The sequence below is a fragment of the Lactuca saligna genome, chromosome 3 (assembly GCF_052625555.1).
Source record: "Lactuca saligna cultivar CGN05327 chromosome 3, ASM5262555v1, whole genome shotgun sequence".
NCBI classification, from domain to species: Eukaryota; Viridiplantae; Streptophyta; class Magnoliopsida; order Asterales; family Asteraceae; genus Lactuca; species Lactuca saligna.
This window is the reverse complement of record NC_136419.1, coordinates 22,807,765-22,829,303: the sequence shown is the minus strand read 5'-3', so window position 1 is coordinate 22,829,303 and position 21,539 is coordinate 22,807,765. Positions and strand designations below refer to the sequence as shown.

General features: G+C 32.5%; 2 protein-coding genes, 1 long non-coding RNA gene and 1 pseudogene across 7 annotated transcripts; 2 read left to right on the top strand and 2 right to left on the bottom strand.

The window, feature by feature from the left end:
• Nucleotides 1-451: 451 nt before the first annotated feature.
• On the bottom strand, nucleotides 452-2,597 carry SQD1 (sulfoquinovosyldiacylglycerol 1). The gene is made up of 3 exons (XM_078983257.1): nucleotides 2,443-2,597; nucleotides 1,071-2,125; nucleotides 452-981 (listed from the first exon to the last, which is right to left on the bottom strand). The coding sequence occupies exons 2-3, from the start codon at nucleotides 2,103-2,105 to the stop codon at nucleotides 580-582; spliced, it is 1,437 nt and encodes a 478-aa protein (XP_078839383.1). The 5' UTR covers nucleotides 2,106-2,125; nucleotides 2,443-2,597; the 3' UTR covers nucleotides 452-579.
• A 494-nt stretch (nucleotides 2,598-3,091) lies between these two features.
• LOC145034750 (T-complex protein 1 subunit beta-like) lies at nucleotides 3,092-6,594 on the bottom strand (annotated as a pseudogene). The gene is made up of 11 exons (XR_013678210.1): nucleotides 6,498-6,594; nucleotides 5,660-5,705; nucleotides 5,487-5,543; nucleotides 5,334-5,399; nucleotides 5,109-5,220; nucleotides 4,879-5,007; nucleotides 4,610-4,797; nucleotides 4,453-4,529; nucleotides 3,895-4,380; nucleotides 3,504-3,819; nucleotides 3,092-3,420 (listed from the first exon to the last, which is right to left on the bottom strand). The product of XR_013678210.1 is annotated as a T-complex protein 1 subunit beta-like (transcript).
• Nucleotides 6,595-15,154: 8,560 nt separating this feature from the next.
• LOC145034749 (zinc transporter 4, chloroplastic-like) lies at nucleotides 15,155-17,188 on the top strand. 4 transcript variants are annotated; one of them, XM_078983256.1, is made up of 4 exons: nucleotides 15,155-15,360; nucleotides 15,449-15,506; nucleotides 15,934-16,578; nucleotides 16,644-17,188. In XM_078983256.1, the coding sequence occupies exons 3-4, from the start codon at nucleotides 15,964-15,966 to the stop codon at nucleotides 17,097-17,099; spliced, it is 1,071 nt and encodes a 356-aa protein (XP_078839382.1). In that variant the 5' UTR covers nucleotides 15,155-15,360; nucleotides 15,449-15,506; nucleotides 15,934-15,963; the 3' UTR covers nucleotides 17,100-17,188. The 4 variants fall into 4 exon arrangements, with proteins under 4 accessions (XP_078839382.1, XP_078839379.1, XP_078839381.1 ...); XM_078983253.1 differs by having other exon boundaries at nucleotides 15,834-16,578; XM_078983255.1 differs by lacking the exon at nucleotides 15,155-15,360 and having other exon boundaries at nucleotides 15,367-15,506.
• Nucleotides 17,189-18,432: 1,244 nt separating this feature from the next.
• Nucleotides 18,433-19,496, top strand: LOC145034748 (uncharacterized). The gene is made up of 2 exons (XR_013678209.1): nucleotides 18,433-19,121; nucleotides 19,198-19,496. It is a non-coding gene; the product is annotated as an uncharacterized LOC145034748 (long non-coding RNA).
• Nucleotides 19,497-21,539: the final 2,043 nt, after the last annotated feature.

Genomic DNA, 21,539 nt, shown 5'->3' with positions numbered 1-21,539 from the left:
TATAGCGTGTTTGAACATTGTCACTCATTATATTTAATCATAAAAATAGTTTTTGACATCATTTTACAATCTTTCCCAAAATGTCACCCTATTTTTTCCACATTTATAACCTACACATCATATCATTAGTTCCAAAAGCATTGTTTTCACAAGTTCGACATGTCAATAAGCAAAACCCTAGGATGTCTCGCTAATAATTCTAATCACAGAATTTGGAGTAGTTTATTATTTAAAAAAAAAGTAATTAACCGAATTGAACGCTTATAGTTTATTTCCTTTTGAAATTGTCTTATTTTTAGAGTCAAAACCTCTACTTAACAAAATATATGAAAAACATTCAACTCCACTCATGACTTGACTTGAGACTATCTTCAACGCCTTGTATTAAGATCTAAAGCCCTGATCAACTTAAGATCAAAAACACTAAAAAAAAAAACCTCCCACGTAAGCATTAGTTTTCAAGTTTCTGCATCATTTTTAGCATCACATTAACAAACTTTAAAAACCATAATCTCATATTTTAACATCGTCCAGTTCTGAGTCGAGTTCCCAAAGTAACTCACCAAGTACACAACAATATTAAGCAGATACAGTTTTTGGCTTGGCCCCAATCTTTCTCCAAGAAACACTCGGCATGATCTGTTTCGTGTCAACTCGGTCTTTAAACTGAACAGCAAAATTGAGGAGCGAGTCAAGAAGTGAGTCAGACAGTAGATGCGGTTCGAGTCCCAACTCAATGAGTTTTGTATGCTTAGCATTGTAGTAATGTTCCTCTGCTTCAACTCTAGGGTTAGGCACAGATATCGTTTGCACTTCAATTCCAAGCTTCTCTCCCGCTTTTGTAACAAGCGATGCAAGTTGATTCACTGAAAACTGCTCTGTGAATTGATTAAATACCCGAAATTCACCGCGTTTTGCTGGATTTGAAATCGCAAGCTCCACACATTGCACTGTATCTCTAATGTCTAGATACCCCCGAGTCTGTTAAAAAAAAATAACAATGTACTTTCACTGATTTGTTTAGACTTTAGACAATACATTCAAGATAATAAGCATATGAAATGACGAACCTGCCCTCCTTTGCCATAAACAGTAAGGGGATGGCCCACTGCTGCTTGAACACAAAATCGATTCAAGGCTGTTCCAAAGATACCATCGTAATCGAATCGGTTGTAGAGTTCTTCATGCATCTCGGTTTCATCTGTTCTAACACCATAAACGACTCCTTGATTCAAATCAGTGGCTCGGATCCCCCAAGCTTTACATGTAAACGCGATATTGTTTGAATCGTGTACTTTACTCAAATGGTAAAAAGAGCTTGCTTGTTTTGGGTAAGGTAAAGTGTCTGTTCTTCCGTTGTGTGTTATGGTGATATACCCTTCTTCGATGTCGATATTTGGTGTTCCATATTCTCCCATTGTCCCGAGTTTCACAAGATGGCAATCTTCAGAGAATTCTTTGATAGCAAATAAGACGTTGAGGGTACCGAGGACGTTGTTTTGTTGGGTGTAGAGAGCTCGTGACCTGTCAATCATGGAGTAAGGTGCGGATCTTTGCTCACCAAAATGGACGACTGCATCAGGTTTGAAAGATGTGAAAGCTTCTGATAAGAATTCGAAGTCGCATACATCACCAATGTAGAGGTTTATGTCTTTTTGAGTGAGGGATCTCCACCTTCTGATACGATCATGGATTGATGAAATGGGTGTGAGTGAATCGAGCCCGAGTTGATCATCAAAATGGCGGCGAACAAGGTTGTCAACAATGGCAACTTCGTAATTTTTGTTGGATAAATGGAGGGAAGTGGCCCACCCACAGTAACCATCACCGCCAATGACCATCACACGGGTTGGCCTTGGTTGTTCGCCGGAGGTTTGGCTGGAGGTGGAGCCTGGTTTTGTTCCGGGTTGTTGGAGAGTGGTTGCACGTACAGAGAAAAGTTTCTTTGTGTTGTTTTTGTTTAATGAAAGGGTTTTGAATGGTTGGATTGAAGTGCGTAGAGTGAGTGAAGTGGGGAATGATGATGAGCTTTGTTTCAATGATTTAGGGGTTGTTTTGGAGCAGGAGATGTTCAGTGGGCAAGAAGCGGAAAGTAGATGTGCCATTTTCACATCCAATTCAGTACCTGTAATATCGATTTTGTTAGATGTTATGTGAAACAATTCTCAATTTGTAGCATTTCTGCTAGGGTATCGATTTTTTTAACCCTAAAATTCAACAAGTGAGAACTAAGAAGCAGAAATTAATATAAAAGAGTAGGTTTATCTTCAATTTATCAGAATTCAGAATCATCGAATTACTCCCTTGATGCTTATATCTTCAATCCATCAGTGAATACTATAAACTAAGATAAGAGATCATTTTCAATTGCCGACTACGAGCAGACTCTTGCTTAACAAAACCAAACAAAAACGAGTATAAATAAGAGGAAGCTTCATATACCTGCCGAGTAATAACTGATGAAAACAGCACAAAATCACTTGCAATTTGCAAATCAGTGGTTCTGGATTCTGAACTTGGTTTTTGCTCTGTTATCTCCTCCTTTCGTCCTGATTAATAACCCAGAAATTGGGTATCAGGCAGCATTGTAATGTGGATATTCCGCTTATACCAATGCTGCATGTTTGTAAATGTACATAAACGATCCTTCAACTTTGCTTTATATGGTTTTGGGTGACGCAATTGTAAAATGGTCTAAATCCTTTTCCTCAAAACATTATTTTTCATGACTTTTCTTTTAGAACCATTGAAGTACACATTTTCAAATACCATAGAGCACCAATTGCCTATGGAAATATATGGTTCATATCAATATTTTAGGGCAAACGAAATCAAAACCCTTATGTTTATAAGCTTTTAACGGTCTTATCCAAAATCGTATTTTAGGTCATCAAATTTAAAACTTTTTTAAAAGATTTTACCTTTTTTACAAATTTATCCGGTAAAAATGAAAAAATTCTACCAAACTTAAGGGTTTTGTTGAACTAGCAAAAATGTTTAAGAGTTTTAATAAACCAAATGGTAAAATTGAAAAAATAAAAAATAGCAAACATCCCTAAAATCTATAAAAGGGTAAAACAGGTGAAACTTAGAAACTTCAGGATTTTTACGCTTATTATCCCAAAATATTTATGTCTAATGGTTCCCTTTTTTTAGGTCTTACAATAAATAAGACGTGATTTCACATACAAAAAAACAAAACACATTAAGTCCACTAAATCATGTCCCCATCAAGTTCATTATTAATCAACTAAAAACACATAAACTACATTTTTACATTCTATCTTCTCTCCTCCTCGGTGCACAAGTGATGATTTCATCAACTCTCAGAATCATTTCAGCAGCTTCTGTTGCAGACAACAACACACCCTGCTTCACCTTAAACGCCTCCGATATCCCCAACTCCGCCATATCTCCAACCTATTTGCAGCCAATCAAAAACCAAAAAAATAAAATAACAATTTTCTATAATAAAACTTAACTTTATAAAAATAAAAACTTACAGAACCCGTAATCACATCAATCCCAGCATTACTCTCCTTTTTATGATGCTCAGCACGAAGCCTAGCAATCAACTCAGCACTATCCAAACCAGCATTATCAGCAATAGTTGTAGGAATCGCAAGAAGTGCACGCGAAAAAGCTTCTATCGCATGAGACTTTTTGCCAGGTGTCTTTCTTGCCAGCTCATCAACCGCCTTGGCCATCACCATTTCCGGCCACCCACCGCCCAAAAGAACCCTGCTATCATTCACAGTCTGAGACAGTACACATTACGCATCATGCAACGATCTTTCCGCTTCATCAAGTACATGAAAACTGCAATTCAAAACATCCAGTCAAAATTCAAAAGTTAAAGGTAGTAAAGTGAAAATTGGTTAATAATTACATTACCTTGCTCCTCTCAAAACAATGGTACAAGCTTGACCCATTTGGACTCCGGAAAAGTGGATTAATTTATCTTCACCGATCATAATTTCTTCAATAAGTTTACAGTGTCCGAGTTTAACAGATTCCGGATTATCAAAAGTGGATGCAATTTCGCCACCTGTCACTAAAGCGAGACGTTCGATTCCTTCAAAATCGGCATGTTCGATTGCGAGAATACCGGAATCGGCAAATAATTCTTCGGGAAAATTGTAGATTAATTGTCTGTTAACAAAACAGTTGATTCCATGGCCGATTATTTTTTTTACTTTTTCTCTCATTTTCTCCTTTTCTGCTCCTTCAATTTGAGCAACTTTTGCCATCGAGTCGACTCGGACACGTGCCCCGTAGATTTTTACTTTATACGTGTCCATTGCTGTATTTGCAACCAAGATTTTTGCATTTTCTATACGTTTTGGTTGACCTAGTCCGATCTTTTTGTCTAGAATAAATCTGCATAAACACATGTTATTAACTAATTAAGAACCTTAGAATAAAAAAATATAATATGATTTTGAGACTTACCCTTCATCTAAAAATGAATCTTTTAGTGACCCTCCGGCTTTCTTGATGATTTGGATGGATTCCAAATTTGTGCTTCCCTAACATATTCAAGAAATGTATTAAGAAATTTATCAACTTTTTGAAGTCACAACAATGAACAATGTAATTAAGTAGTTACTTTTAGCCTCATAACAGCATCAACAGCCAATTTTGCAAAATGTTCTTTGTCCTGTGAGAGAATTTTTGAACTCAAAGTGGTCTTTGCAATCCTCATTAGGTCGGATCTAAATTTCTCTGCATCCTTTTTATTATCCATAACTCTGTCCAGCAATGCGTTACGTGCACAGTCAGCAGCCATCCGGAAACCTGAAAAGGTGACCTGGCATTTTAACAAATATATACACTAAAGCAAAATGTACATTTAGAAAAAAGGGGGTGAAGAAAAACCTGAAATGATTGTCATTGGATGGATTTTTGATGCTACTAACTTTTCAGCCTCCCTCAAAAGTTCACCAGCCAAAACTACCACTGAAGTAGTCCCATCACCCACTTCATCATCTTGAACTTTTGAGATGTCTGATTATTAAACTAAGAATTAATTTTTTTTTTTTAAGAAAATCTCAAGTTGACATGAGAGTTAGTTTAACTACATAAATAACAACAATTTATAAGGATACCAATAAGGACTTTGGCAGCAGGGTTGTCAATATGGAGAGACTTTAAGATAGTGGCACCATCATTAGTCACAGTGACACTGTGTCCTCTACCAGTGGATTGTAATATCTTATCCTGCAAAAAGGTAATAACTTAAACTGATTAATTAGATGGATATAAATATCAAAATCTTGATGCATGAATCACAAGTATTAAGAAACAGGCTTGGATTTAAAAAGGGGACTAACCATTCCTTTAGGTCCTAAAGTTGTTTTTACCAAATCAGCAATTGCCATGGCCCCAACAAAGGATGCCTGAATCATGAAAATAGGTTGTGATAATTATTTGAAAATTGAAATAAAGTCAAATAAAATAAGTCATGGGAGACTTAGAAGGCTCACCATCCGGGCACGTTCACCCTTTTCTTCAGTAGCTTCATCTTTGAAAAGTTTTTCAACCTGAGATATAAATCAAATGTTGACTACCAAAGGGAAATGGTGGGATAAAAACAAGACTTGTTGTAAATTGGTAAAGTTGTAACTCCAACAGTTATCAAGATAACATAGTAACATACAGCCATTAGAAGCAAGCAATCCAATAGCCTTGAAAGTTTTTATGATCTGAAACAAAAGAGATCAAGTTTCTAGTTACACATAATATAAAAGTAGGAACTTAAAATTGCTCCGTACATTGCACATAAAAGAATAAGGGAAAGAACCACTTGGGCAAATGAACTTTCACCATAAATTCAAAACAAACTATACAGTAATGATAGCAAAACAGCCCATGGACTTTTGAACAAATAGCAAATAAGCCTTTTCAAAGATAACTAGGGGTTTCAAGATTCTTGTTTCTAGGGTTTCCAATTTGCAGACATAATTCTTGATAAATTCAGGTTTTCTCTTGAAAAGTGAAAACAAAAAATAAACTATTCTTAACAACAGATAGAACAGTCACTTTGCCGATTGTCACTAGGAAAGAGCTAATGTTGACATGTGTATTCGTAAAATCTAACTTCTGTGAGGTCTACAGGCCTTTTTGTCATGTTCAAGTTCATGTTATTATGTATACATGGTCATGAGGACAATCCGAGAAGCCTGACAACCTGATCAGAAATGTACATCAACAACAGATGATATATGATTAACAACGCAGTTCCTACAGCAAAAAAAAATGTGACAGGACTTAACAATTTCAACTGCACGAGCTTCTTTTTACTCGTAATTCGTAATGTCACAGAAAATGATAAATATATCAAAGATTTACAGCAGAACTGCATTTTATTTCAGTCAATTTCTAGTCACCGCAAAGATCAACACGAAATTCGGATCTTAAAAGATGCATTTCCTTATGCTAACAAGAATGTGCCTATAGAACAAAATAATCAAGAAAGTTCTGAGGAAGAAACATACTTTTTTCCCTCGATCTAGCGTCTTCTTCGAAGTCTCTCGTAAGATCACAGAAAACGTCCGAGTTCTTCAGTGTTCAGTAGCAAGTGTTGTTTCGTGGGAATAAATTTAAATCGGTTTTAAATTAGGGCTGTTTTCTATTGGGCCCATATCATTTTGGATTCTCAGCGTAATCCAATACTGTTGGTGGTAGGATTCGGTCATTCGGATGAAAATACGGATCAAATTTGATAATTTTCAGAATGGGTCAGTAAGTCAGTTGGAAAACATTTTTATCATCAATAGGTTAGGGTTCCATGATATATGTTTTATCTTTTTTTAAATTTTACTGATAATTGTAGCAATAAATACTGTTAGTTTAATGTATGTTTTGTGTAATTATTTATGAATTATATTTCAGCTCTTGTATAGCCGGTCCATTCGTTGTATGTATTATTACTACATATTTCGATTTGTCCTTTACAGTAAATTTGGCGTGAATAAACTATTTTATTTTTTTGATCTTATTGTAATTTAGTGTTTGGTGATACCATAAAAATAATTTGTAAGGTAGCTTTTTAATAGGCTAATTAAGATAAATTATTGATAAGTTAGGTTTAACCTTAATGAGAAAGGAATCTTCCCATAAAATTATCATGTCTTTCATGGTAAGAGTGATATCAATATATCATCTCCTAAACCATCTATCTTCTATCCCTCTCTCTTAGGGTGGGAATCATTTTGATTTATGGTTTTTTAAGTTTCCTTAGTTCGAAATTTTTTAGGTTCAATCAAATTCATGGCAACTCAAACCGAATAATAATTCGGTTTGGTTTTTTCAAATCGAGAAAACTAAATTTTAAAGTAAAAAATAAATCCAAAGTCTCAAATATAAATATCTAAAATTTCAACCATCAAATATAAAGTTCCAAAAGAAAAATAAAATATGAAGTTTCAAATCAAATATAAAATACAAAGTTCCAACTTACAATACCAAATCTCAAATTTCAAACTTGTTCCAAGTGGCTGCTTCATGTGTAACTGTTTTTTTTTTTTTTTTTTTTTTTGTAACCGACCAATAGATTAATATTATAAAGAAAAGACAGGAAAATAACAGTACAAGCCACAAAGAATTAGTGGCGAAACACAGAAACAGGAACAACACGAAAATAAAACAACATCAAACTATGGAAAATACATGTTAAGAAAATGGGCATTGAGACCAATTTGCTCATATTAACTCCTTTTTTTTACCCCTGTTTTCCACCCAAAGAAAGCTCATAGATTTGACGATATCTATGACTTTATCAGGAGGCATCCGGTTATTGTTAAACACTTTGTCGTTCCTTGCTTTCCAAATGGACCATAGCATACAATAACAAATGGCCATAAATGTCCTTCTTCTTTTGGAACATGATCCCCATTCGGCAGCAAAATCTAAAATTTCGTTTACCTTATGAAAATTTCCACCTTGCGCCTTGCACCAACTTAGTACCCCTTCTGTGATCTTCGCTGCATACGAGCATGCCACAAGAAAGTGGTCTAGACATTCTTCAAGCTCCTCACACATCTGTAAATGAAATAGAAGGGTGTGAGTGGAACAAATTAAGGTGTAGATTTGTGATGTAAAATGAATGGTTTAGAAAAGATCGTAGAATAATTTATAACATAATTTATCTATAGAGAAAGTGAGAAACATACTTTGACTTCAAAACCGTAAGCTAGTATAGACTTTACATTTTACAATTTGGACTTCATAGATGGTGGGTGATGGGCGTAAGGTTACAGTAGTGACCACCTTTGTAGTCAGCAATCGTAGTGAGTAGTGACGGTCGAAGGAGGGGATCAAAGGTGAAGGTGTGATAGTCAATCGACAATACGCTAAATTCAGTTCTACTAGAATAAAGCGGAAAACAAGAGATTAAAAGATTAAACGTGTTGGATAACGATGCCAATCATAATAAAGTCGGCTGCCAAATGAAGGAGATTGTAATGCTTCATTTTCACAACCAAAAATTTTCATTTTTATTGAGGTAAAACTTCATTGTTATAAATATATTTTAAGAAAACCATTTATTCCAAATTACATTTGTCGAAAATCAAAGTCATATAACAAACGTGGAATCTTCAATGTTGTTAATGAGTGTGTATGTAACTACCCGAACATCATGCCATAAAAAATTTTGTTTTAGATTTATTCGTTAATACATATCTTCCCAATAACCAGGGTAACAAAACATTTAACATAACATCATCAAATCAGAGTATTTTGCAGAATACGAAAACAAGTGGTGTGTGCTTTGCAATCATCCATAGCTCTCCCACTTGAAAACCGAAGTACCTGAAACATAAACTGAAAACCATAAGCACAAAGCTTAGTGAGTTCCCTAAATACCATATAACATACAAACACAGATTATCATGCAACATACATATAGTTACCATGGGCTTCGCCCATGGTCTTTATCTAGTATGTCATGGGTTCCCCCATGGTCTTTACCTAAAATGTCATGAGTTGTCCCCCATGGTCTGATATACAAATGCCACGGGCTCCCCCCCCCCCCCCCCCCCCTCTCCGGGGGTCTTCCATGAAAGTATCACAGAGACAACTAGCATACCACATAACACGTAATAGGTTGGCATTGGTGCCTTCAACCCATGGATATAGTGAGAAGACTCACCTCGGATGTAGAAGCTTACTGAAAGAAATCCCTAGTTGTTGCCCTGACGACACCTTCGAGCTATCAAATCAAAATAACACCTAGTTAGCAATTAGGTTCCATTCTTAGGCCCACCATCCATACTTAGGGTAAAATGACCATTTTACCCCTAACCTAACATGCATCAAAACTGAGGCCCAAATCCAAAAGATCCATAAAGGCCCACTAATGGCCTAATTTTCCAAATTGGGCCCAACCCCATATGAGCCTTAGCTTAAGCCCATAATTCCCTTAGTTACAACTTTGATTACCTAAAGTACCCCCTTAGAGAAACTTGGTCAAAGACAGGGTCAAAAGTCAAGGTCAACTCCCCGAGTTGATCTAATATGTCGAGTTGTCCTTCAACTCATCGTGTTTCTCCATTATCTGCAAAGTTGGGGAAAAACCGAGCCAACTTGCCGATTTTATCCATAAACACGTCGAGTTTGCCAAAAATACAACCTTTTAATACATTAATCTGACATTATCAACTCTAAGAGCTTCACAACTCAGATCTCGACCAAAATAAGATCTAGAAGGGTAAAGTTTCAAGCTTTACCCCTAAGAACCACCGAAATGGGTCTAATCCCAAACCATAGACTTAAAAGAGTGAGGGCTTTATAATACTATTTTAAATAGATTTAATGGTATTTGTACTAAACTAATGCCAAAAGTACTCAACACTAGTCTTATAACGACCGCATCGTCGATACCTATTTTCTTGTTGCTGCTAAATCAACAATGATTTGGAGCACTTGTAAAGCAAATTCGATTGGAAGATCTACTTCCCAAACTTCCATGGACACTGACAATGGTAACATTAAAAGTCCAGAAAAGCTTTTTCTTCCCAATGGAAAAGGATCGACCACGGTGAAGTCATCTGACCCAATGGTAAAGAGAAAGGCTAAGTCTGAGATACTCTTGTGTACCATTCCTACAGAGTCGATATGTTTCTATTGCCAAACGGAAGGGGCATTGCTTGTGAAACTGCCCTATTTACCTGAAAGTTCACTAGGATGGTAAAAGTCAATAAATTTGGCTATGCTTCAGGTAAAGTCCACTATCTAACTCTACTAAGTTCCTATTTGGAGATTCTTAATACATGATGTAATGTAATTACATTTTAATGTTTTAAAGAATCAAGGAAAAGAAAGGAAGCTTAACGGAAGAGTAAGCTAATTTTGATCGTGAAGAGATGGATTTCAATCGCATGATCTGAATATCAGAATTTTGAGCTGCTACTTAATAGTTATGATAGATTGCTTAGGAATAGATAACAACATAGTTTTCATATGTATTTGCATTGTAAGGATAAGTTTTTACGCAATTTTAAAATAAAAGGAAGATTTTTTATTTTATTTATTTTAAGTCTCCTTACAATGGTATTTGTGAAAAATTGTTGTTTATATGATTCCATTGATAGCAATATTGGAAAATGGATTTGATTTTTCCATTTGTGGTAGTGTCATAATTTACCAAATAAGGAAAGATTCTCATCACCCAAGTTTCAATTGGATAGAAACTTGGAATCATGCAACCTGTGTTGTATGATGAATGAGAATTTTCATCTTTGGGAAATTAAGATTAATTCCTTGTTCACATGTATATGTGAGTCAAGTGAAGGACTAGGGGATCGGGTACACCTGGTTGTGCGCTAATCAGGTCCACCACAAAGAAAGATAAAGTTATTTGTCATGATTTACTAAAGTTTAGTAAATATGGTTGTGCTTACAAGTATAAGTATAAGTATAATTCTGAAACATTGGAAAATTTCAATCTATGGCAAGACGAATGAGAAGTGTCAAATTAGGCGGAAAGATAAAAGTTTCTCCAATCTGAAGAGATAGGAGAGTACTTTAGCATCGTGTTTTATGATTATATTAATGATTATGGAAAACCATATCACAATTGATCCTCAAAGGATATCTTAGTGCATTTGTATGGCTAAAAAGAGGAATCGTGAATTGTTGAAATGGTTAAATCAAGAAGACGAGTCATAGTTCCACAAACAAGTCTTAGAGTCATACTCCAAGATTGTAACTTGAGTGACATAATATTTAGAAGGTTATTAAAAATTGTCAGGTGTAGAGTAAAATGTTTTCTTACTCTTGTATATTTGAAATTGGTAAGTTGTGATGTTCTGGGTAAAACAAAGATCAATTAAGGCCAATTGTGTGAAGTGTTTGTCTTTATAAGGATCTACACTAACTCTTGAATATTTTTGCTTTGTCAAGGAATGGTTCTTGACAAGAGAATCTTATATGTCAAGAGTTCAGTGGGAGTCTTAAAGATCTTGAAAAGTTTCAAGAACTAATCAAGAATAAAAGTTGTTGTTTATTACTGGCACACGACTGAGGTTTGTTACCTATCGTGTTGACATATTCTTGTTTCTGTACCCATTCCAGTTAAAGTTGAGTATGCATGTGAGTACTATGAGTTCTTAGTTGTTTGCATAACTACTTGGAAGCAATGGTAGGCCCTTGAGCTGCCATGTGGCAAGAAGTTATGATTGAACAAGTTCAGTCCATATGAGTTTGGATTTGTCACTAACCTAATATATATATATATATATATATATATATATATATATATATATATATATATATATATATATATAGAGAGAGAGAGAGAGAGAGAGACAAAGGTTCAAATGAGAACCAAAAAAGGTTAAGAACCGTAAGAACCTCTAATTTTAGATGTTTATAAAGGGTTTAGGGTTTAGGGTTTAGGGTGTTTATAAAGGGTTTAGGGTTTAGGGTTTAGGGTTACTTTAAACCATTTATAAACATCTAAAGTTAGATGTTCTTACGGTTCTTAACCTTTTTTGGTTCTCATTTGAACCACTCCGTATATATATATATATATATATATATATATATATATATATATATATATATATATATATATATATATTGCGTAAGAAACAAATCCTAGCTTTCCCATTTCCTTCCTATATGGCCAAGCTCGGGAGGGGGGGGGGGGGGGTTACCAAACATGTTGATGTTTATACTGTGCAATGAATGTTCTTGTGGTGGACAACTTAGGGTACTAAAAAGAAAATGACATAACGCTTAGATGGTCGAGGGGAATACGGTGGAGGTGTTATCGTTGGTCTTACTTATATAATTAATAATTAAACTACTTTAGAAAAATCGGTAAAACTATAATCTTTAAACTCGGGAAATTGAAACAATCAGATAATATAACTAATAACTAAGCTATTTTAGCAAAGGGATAATGACTTAAAAGGGTAATATATTTTTCGATTTGTACACATTTGGTCATTGAGTTTTTTTTCATTCTCATTTACCCCTTTAACTTGTTAAACTGTACACATCCAGTCCTTATGACCGGTTACTCCAAGTTAACCGGAAAAAATGACTTATTAGGGTAATATATTTCTCATTTTGTACACATTTAGTCCTTAATATTTTTGTACATATTTGGTCCTTAATATTTTTTTGTTTCAAAATAAGTCAGTTTTTGTTTTCGTTAGGGTTTTTCTCACGACATCTAATGTGTGACTATCATTGATGATAGGGACGGTTCTCTTTGGGTGCCCGCAGTGGCACCAACAACCCCTGATTTTTCTGTATGCAGTGTAAATTTTTTGATATTTTTCGATTTTTTCCCTTTATTCTACTTACCGGAAACACCTACTACCAAATCATGCGTCCGTCCCTGATTGATGAGGTGTTTGAGATTGTTGATGCTTATGTCCATCGCGGCCTCGACTAATTGGTTGCATATTTATTGTGGTTTGGCTTAGGTTTTGTATTCTGAACGTCGTAACTTCTTCATACGATATCTGATTTTAACGATCTTTATATCTACGTGTTCATTTTTTAAGTCTGCTATATCTATTGTTAAGATTACTCCCGTTAAAATATAATATGTTTTTACTTACGATTTTATAAAAAAACATTCATACATGCATTTATAAAAAACGTATGTATATAAAGATCGTAATTAAAAAATATATTACTTTTTAACGGGAGTAATTTAAACGAAAGTTGTAGTAGATTAAAATACAAACGCATAAATATAAAGATCGTTAAAATCCGAGATAGTATGAAAAAGTTATGACGTTCAAAACACATGACCTAAGCAATCAAGTCGGGATCGCAATGGACATAAACATCAAAAGTCTAAACACCTTGTTAATGATTGTTCCATGTAAGATGTTGTGAGAAAAACTTAAAGAAAACATTCATAAGTATTAAATGAGTACAAAAACAAAATAAATTATTTTGCAACAAAAGAAAATGAAGGATTAAATGTGTACAAAAATATTAAGGACTAAATGTGTACAAAATGAGAATTATATTACCCTATTAAGACATTTTTACCGGTTAACCTGAAATAACCGGTCATAAAGACTGAATGTTTACAGTTTAACAAGTTAAAAGGATAAATGTAAACAAAAAATAAACTCAATGATAAAATGTGTACAAATCAAAGAATATATTACCCTTTTAAATCATTATCTCTTTAGCAAACAAGTCTTCAATGGATTTACATTCTACTAATTCTTTGCATTATAACTTTATCTTTTTTACATTACAACTTTATCTTTTTTGCATTACAACTTATTATTTTTTTTTTCGTAAGGTTGTTCGGTATAGGTTTAATAACGTTATTGGTGTGGTGATTTAGCTACCATTTTCTAGCTAAAATCGGATGGTGTAGAAGATGATGTGGTATATGATATGACACAAATTTGATGTAAAGGATACCTACCTATATAAATTCTTTATAAAGCGTGATTTATATTGTTACACATCATTTTGGGTTATTAATTTTTTTTGTCGTTTACGTATCAAATCAGTAAAGCTGGTGGAATTTATTCTTGTATAAAAAGAATACAACCACTTAATTGTTTCTCATCTAAAAGTCATAATTTCGTAACCAAAACAAGAAATTAAGTTATAATGATTTTACCAAACCATATAATAATGTTTGCAACATATCCAAACATCTTTTAACTTATATATCAAACCATCAGCTTTATATTTGAGTTACTCCATGAATATCACTACAAATAACTCAAATGATAATGAATTTGTCGAATATTTTATTTATTCTTTTCTAAAATGTAGTTTATTTGAGGACAAAGAAAATGTTACTCTATGACTTACATTACAAATAACTCAATTGATAATGAATTCGTCGAATATTTTATTTATTCTTTTTAAAAACATGTTATGTAGAGAACATAGTTTTGAAAGAGACAATATAAATTAAGGAACATAGTTTTCGAATATTTTATTTATTCTTTCTAAAATGTAGTTTATATGAGATGATTGCTTGCATTTTTTTCACAAGTCTTAAATCATGTTGAAAATTATTTAGAGTGTTATTATATATATCTTCTTCACTCATATAAATTGTTAAATGATTAGGGATACATATACTATTTCACTTACAAAGGGGATATAATACAACATACAGAATTTTCCAAAGGTTTGTTGATTTGATGTATATGATTTAGGAGTCGTTGAGTGTACGTATTGGAATTGTAGATATATCATATACTTGTCTTTTTGGGGTTGATATTATATGTTTTTCTTTTTCAGGTTGATGATGTATTTTATAATCGTAGACTCGTAGTTCTTTATTAAAGTCATAAAAGCTTTCTTGTATCATGTCATACTCAACTCATTAACTCAAAAAACTTAACAAAAATCTCCAATATAAAAGCTTATTCGTTAACTTATTTATTTGGCTCATCAAATTTATTTATATTAATTTATTATCTTTTATATACGTTTGGTGCTTACAATTAATTGAATATAAATACAAAGTGGCCCACTACAAATAAATTTATTTATGTTATTTTATTATTATTTTTTTATATAAGGTATACATTGGCCCACCACAAAATTTAATAGAAAAGGCCAATGAAATAACTTGTATATCTGAAATTTCTTCAAAATCAAGTTTTGAATAAAAAAGCTCTCATGTAGAGACAACTTTTTCATAGTATTTTCAAAATAAAAAAGTTTCGAAAAGGCATTTATATCACCTCTTCCGAAATGTCAACTGCAAGAGAAGGAGAGAGACAATAAAGAAAGCGTGCCTCCATGATCTTCCTCAAACTCCAATAATATTATTCAATTCTCACACCAGACGCTATCTTATTTCCCCAAATTTATCATTCATAGAATACTTCCATGTCGCCGCTTCAGGCAATTCTTCCCCATCTTACTTTCTTTCATTTAATTCCAGTTGCTTCTTCAAATCTATACCTCCTCACTGTTTTTCTTCTTCTCTCAGGATTTCTTCCCTTTGCTTTTTCTACACATAATCGAAGAAAACGTTCCCTTTTCACCAGGTGATTTCGACAATCCATTTATCCGTTCAATAGCATATCTGCTTAGTTCCATTTGATCGATGATCATAGCTAGTCCATCTTTTTGTTGATTGCTTTAAATTCGAGTTTTTTTTCGATATTATTAGACATGTTTATTTGTGGCTTAATAAACAACCTCATGATCGAGAAGTTATTTATCTGAACATCTTTTGTTTATTGGTGAAAATGGGAAATTACATTTCCAGAATTTGGCAAAGATATTTCGATTTTGTCAATGAGATTTTTTTTGGCGTTATTATTGTAATAACGACAATTAGTTTTCAATAAAAATGAATTTATTTTGAACAGTTTGAGGGAATTCTTCAATTCTGTCAGTCAGCAACTACGTCATGATAGCTTCATGTTCTAAGTACCAAAATTGATACTTTCTTCCTTTTGGATCAAAAAGGGATTCCTTTCAAGCAATCTTTCAATATCAATGTCAACCAGTAGTTGCAGTGGGTCGCCGGAATTAGAAGCATGCCGGGATGAGAAAACTGCTCTGATTCTCAAAATCGTGGCCATTGCTTCCATCTTTCTCGCCGGAACCCTAGGGTCCGCCGTTCCACTAGTTGGCAAGAACTGGCGACTTCTCAAAACGGACTCCAGTTTCTTCTTTGCCATTAAAGCCTTTGCAGCTGGTGTCATCCTTGCTACAGGATTCGTCCACATGCTACCAGATGCCATGTCAGCATTATCTAATCCTTGTCTCCCTGAAATCCCTTGGTCAACTTTCCCTTTTGCTGGTTTCATTGCTATGATGGCTGCTTTGACCACACTGCTTGCTGACTTCATAACCACTCAATATTATGAGAGCAAACACAAGAATAAGCAGATTAAAACTAGTAAAATTGAGCCGGATGACCTGGCTTTTGCATCCGTGGTGGTTCCATTGGTGGTCAAAGATGTTGGCGCTGACGAGGATGGTTGTGGGATTCAAATCGCAGGTGTGGATGGTCAAAATGGTCAACTGCACGACCACTCCGAGAGCCACTCACACTCTCATGGTTTTGGTGATACCGATAGTGTCGCAAGACATGTTGTCGTTTCTCAAGTAATCTTCTTGTATCAGTATCAGTATCAGTACATATACCTGTTAATAACTTAACTTTTACACAGGTACTGGAACTTGGAATAGTGTCACATTCGATCATCATTGGTCTATCGCTAGGAGTTTCGCAAAGCCCATGTACGATTAGACCGTTGCTCGGTGCACTATCTTTCCATCAGTTCTTTGAAGGGTTTGCATTGTCTGGTTGCATCTCAGAGGCAAGATTCGGGATGCTTCGATCCACGGTGATGGCGATTTTTTTTGCGATAACGACACCTTTAAGTGTCGGGATAGGGATAGGGATCTCTTCATTTTATAATCCTAATAGCCCTAGAGCTCTGGTTATTGAAGGTATTTTGGACTCTATATCTGCTGGGATTTTAGTTTATATGGCTTTAGTGGACTTGATTGCTGTTGAGTTTTTGAGTAAGAGGATGGGAAGCAAATTAGGGGATCAAATGGTGTCTTTTATTGCGCTTTTTCTTGGGGCTGGGTTAATGGCTTCTCTTGCAGCTTGGACTTAAGAGAAGATTTGCCCTGCCCTTTTGTGTAATTAATATTTAACTTCATCTCATCTGTTGATTATTGTCTAATGAATTACTATCTTATACTATATTATAGACAAAACTGCAAAATTAGTCCTTCTAGTTTACGAAAAACTGTGAATTAGGTTCAAAAAGTTTTCAACTTGTATTAGAGGTTCAAAATTAAGAGTTTTCTGTTGGGTTGGTCCTAAAATTAAGAAATTTCCAATAAAGTCCTAAAATTTTAGCCCGGTTTATGTTTTAGTCCTAAACTAATATTTGTTTACGAAAAAGTCCCCAAAACCAGCAAAAGTTTGCATTTTGACCCTTTTTGACTGGTTGGAACCAGTAACAAATTAATTTAGGACTATTTCGTAAATTGACCCAAAATATTGGGACTTTTCTGCAAAAACAAAAAATATTAGGTTTTTTCTGCAAACAAAAACATTATTATTATTATATTATAAATATAATAAGTATACTATTTTTTAAATTTATTATTATTAATATTATTAATAATACATATAAATACATTTAAATTAAAAAAATATTAAAGATATTTTATAAAGGTGAAGGTTGAGCGTATAGTAATGCTTTAAGCTTTGAAATCATGAATGTCTGTTTGTATATTCTAACTTTGTATATGGTCATTTCACATTTATTATTATTATTTTTAATTCAGAATATTAACATTTAACAATTTAAAAGAAGCTACTGATTTTTCAAATTGTTTACAAATAATGAGCATGTGATATGCGTGTATTTCTTGTGTGTAAGTATTTTTGAATTACCAACATGTGTGTTGCTCTTTTTCATTACTATCCCTGTGGTTTTTTTAGAAACATAGCAGATATAGTGTGATAAAGCAAAATAAATCATATTACTTTCTATTAAATAAGATATTTTAATTAATATTTTTAAATTTTGATATGGGCCACTAATGTAAATATTTATTGTAGATCTGTTGGATTTGAAAAGAAATCATTATACCTTAAGAAATTTTATATACAAAGTAAGAAATCCTTTTATCTTAAACTATTTATACAAAATTTTACAAATAGGCAATTTCTTTTAAATTGTTAAGTGTTAATATTTTGAATTGAAAACAATAATAAGAAATGTGAAATGATCATATACAAAGTGAGGACATACAAACAGTGATTTCAATGCTTAAAGCATTACCATCACCACCACCTTCACCTTTAAATAATTTCTTTAATATATTTTTATTTAAGTGTATTTATATGTATTATTAAAAATATTAATAATAATGAATTTAAAAATTAGTATACTTGTTTATAATAATAATAATAATAATAATAATAAAGTTTTTGTTTGCAGAAAAATCCTAATATGTTTTTGCAGAAAAAATCCCAATATTTTAAGTCATTTTGTGAAATAGTCCAAATATTTTAGGTTAGTTTATGAAATAGTCCTAAATTAATTTGTTGTCGGTTCCAACCGGTCAAAAGGGGTCAAAATGCATACTTTTGCCGGTTTTTAGGACATTTTTGTAAATAAAAATTAGTTTAGGATTAAAACGTAAACCGGACCAAAATTTTAGGATTTTATTGGAGATTTCCTGAAAAATATGAACATGACGATTTTGCCCTAATCTCTCTCTCTCCCCTCTCTCTCTCATACATACACGCGTATACATACCCCGATCTTTTCCTCAGATCTTCTTCTTCCCTTCATCTTAATAACTCACCCTTCATCTTCAACCAATCTTACTATGAATCGATTAGCTGCAACTGCCACTACACACCATCGTCTTTATCGTTTCAGTGGCAACAACGTCTTCACCGTTTTAGTGGCACCACCGCCTCCGTTGTCAGCCACCATCGTCACCTGTTGATTTTGTTGCTTTTATTCAGGACACTCAGTCATCCACAACCTTCAGAATCATCCTCCCCGCCCTTGATTTTTCTTCGCTGTCAACAGGCTCGACAACCCTATCGGCGGTAACGTCTCACCGGGAGAAGATCCGCAATGAAGATCCATGGATGATTTGTAGCCCAGGTTTGTGAAGTTGTGAAATTAAACATCCCCATTCTCCACCGACTAAATCAATAAACAAATTCATGGAATTTTGTAGGAGAAAATCTACAGTAGGTTAAAGCAAAGTAAAGCTGTTCAGTGTGTCAAATGTTTGGTATATGCTTTGAAGCAATAGAGTCGCTATGGATTCAGTGACTTAATTTAGGTGATTATCGGAAGCTTTTGTGGATCTTGTTTATTTTTTCAAATCTAGCTTTTGTTATTAATCCCCGTTTTGGATGTAGTGATTGTTAGGAGCTTTTGTGGATATTGTTTACTTGTTGTATATTAGAAACAGATTCCATATGGATTAGTTTGGTGTTGATTAATAAGAAAGTTTCTACCGAATTTTCAGTATGTTTTTTATTTACAGTGGTAAGTGTGTATGTGTATGACTTTGATTTGCGGGTGGGTGGAGAGAGAGAGAGACAGAGCCTAATTTTATTATTATTTATTTTTAATTGTTTAGAGTATTACAAATAATATAAAAAATACAAAAAAAAAATAAAAGTGTAAATTTGTCTTTTCAAGGTTGTTAGGATAAAAATCACACAAAATTCTTAATTTTGGATGTTTTATAAAGTTGAAAACTTTTTGGATATTATCCATATTTTTTTGCAAATCATATTTTTTTGCAAATCATATGGATTAATTTTATAGTTTTATCTATATTATAAGGCATATTAGTTGTATCTTTAATTTTAAGATGTATATACAAATCAATTATGCATAAGTAATTTATTAATACTTATCAAAAGTTTGAATACTTGAATTAAAAAAATTAACTAAAAACTTCAATTTAGTGCAAAATGAAAAATTTAAAACATTAAATTCATATATATAAATTAATTTATATTTTTTAAACTAGAAACCAATATTAATTAATTTACATTAATAATATAAATGATCAATATAAATATAAGGTATAAATATAAATATTTTATACAAAAATTATCACTTTTTAAAAATTATTATAACTAATAATAAAATCTCATAATTATTTTACTGTAAAAACATATATTTATTATCGCTGTTTTGTACAGATATAAATCTAGTAATTTATAATCACAAAGATTTGAAGTTCTTTTTGGAGAATGGAGCGCTGAAACGACTTGATTTAGTTGAAAAAAATAATCATTTTCCCTCTCCGAAAAAGTGTTTTTGTTATTCACTTTATAGGTTAAACCGATATCTCTCATTGGGTTTTCTTTCACGTAAAACAATAAAAATAGCAAAATAATATATAGACAAAATTCAAGAAAGCGTAAAACATATTTATTTAATTAGGCAAAATATATAATAGCAAAATGTTCTAGAAGTTTTAAGTTTTAACAATACAAGTAATTGGAATACAATGACAACTGAATTCTTTATATATTTTATAAAAGTAACAACGTATTAAGAAATTATTTTGTTTGTCTTTGAATGACAACTAAATTATTTGTATATCTTATAAAAGCGACATCCTATTAAGAAATGACTTTGTTTTGGCTTTGAAAGGAAAACAATAATAACCTAAATTATTTTATAATAACCTAAAATCAAAATCACATAATTAACACCCGGCACGATCATATCATTTGGACACTCTAAGAGATATTATGTGTGCATGTATCATAATGTATAATATGATAATTGAAGATAAATGACAGAATATTGCGGAATATTCGGCTAAGGAATCTAAACACATGCAACTTCAACAAGGGACAACGGAATACTTACATGGAGTCATTAATATTCAAGACCAACGAAAACACAGACAATTTCGATAAAACGTGGCAGATTATATATATGATGGTAACGGAAATGAATAATTTAGGAAAAAAATGTAATTTAGGAGTTATTAAAATTTTATTTCTGGTTTTTAAATGTTATTTTTAATTTATGATTTAATTAAATTAGATGTGTTATTAATTTATATGTCTTTTAAAAATATTATGACATAAATAAAAAAAAAAACAAATTAGAAAAATAGAAAAAAGAAGGTGCTATCACATGTTATTTGGTGTTGCCAATTTTCTCATTTGGTGTTATAACACCAATTTTGATATGACACATTTTAGATATGATAACATTTAATAACATGTTACACACCCAGTAGTCTTATATTGAATATTTGGGGTTTCTTAAAAAAAAAACCCCAATTTCTTAAAAAAAAAACCTTGAAATTAAATCACTCACATCACATCTTTAATTATTTTATATATATATATATATATATATATATATATATATATATATATATATATATATATATATATATATATATATATATATATATATAGTTTCTTTTATGAACTTGTTTATAATTTTTTTTATTAAATTAATTAGATAGTTAATTTTATTTTAATATCATTTATTATTAATTTTTTATTTAGATTATTTTTCTGATTAAATTAT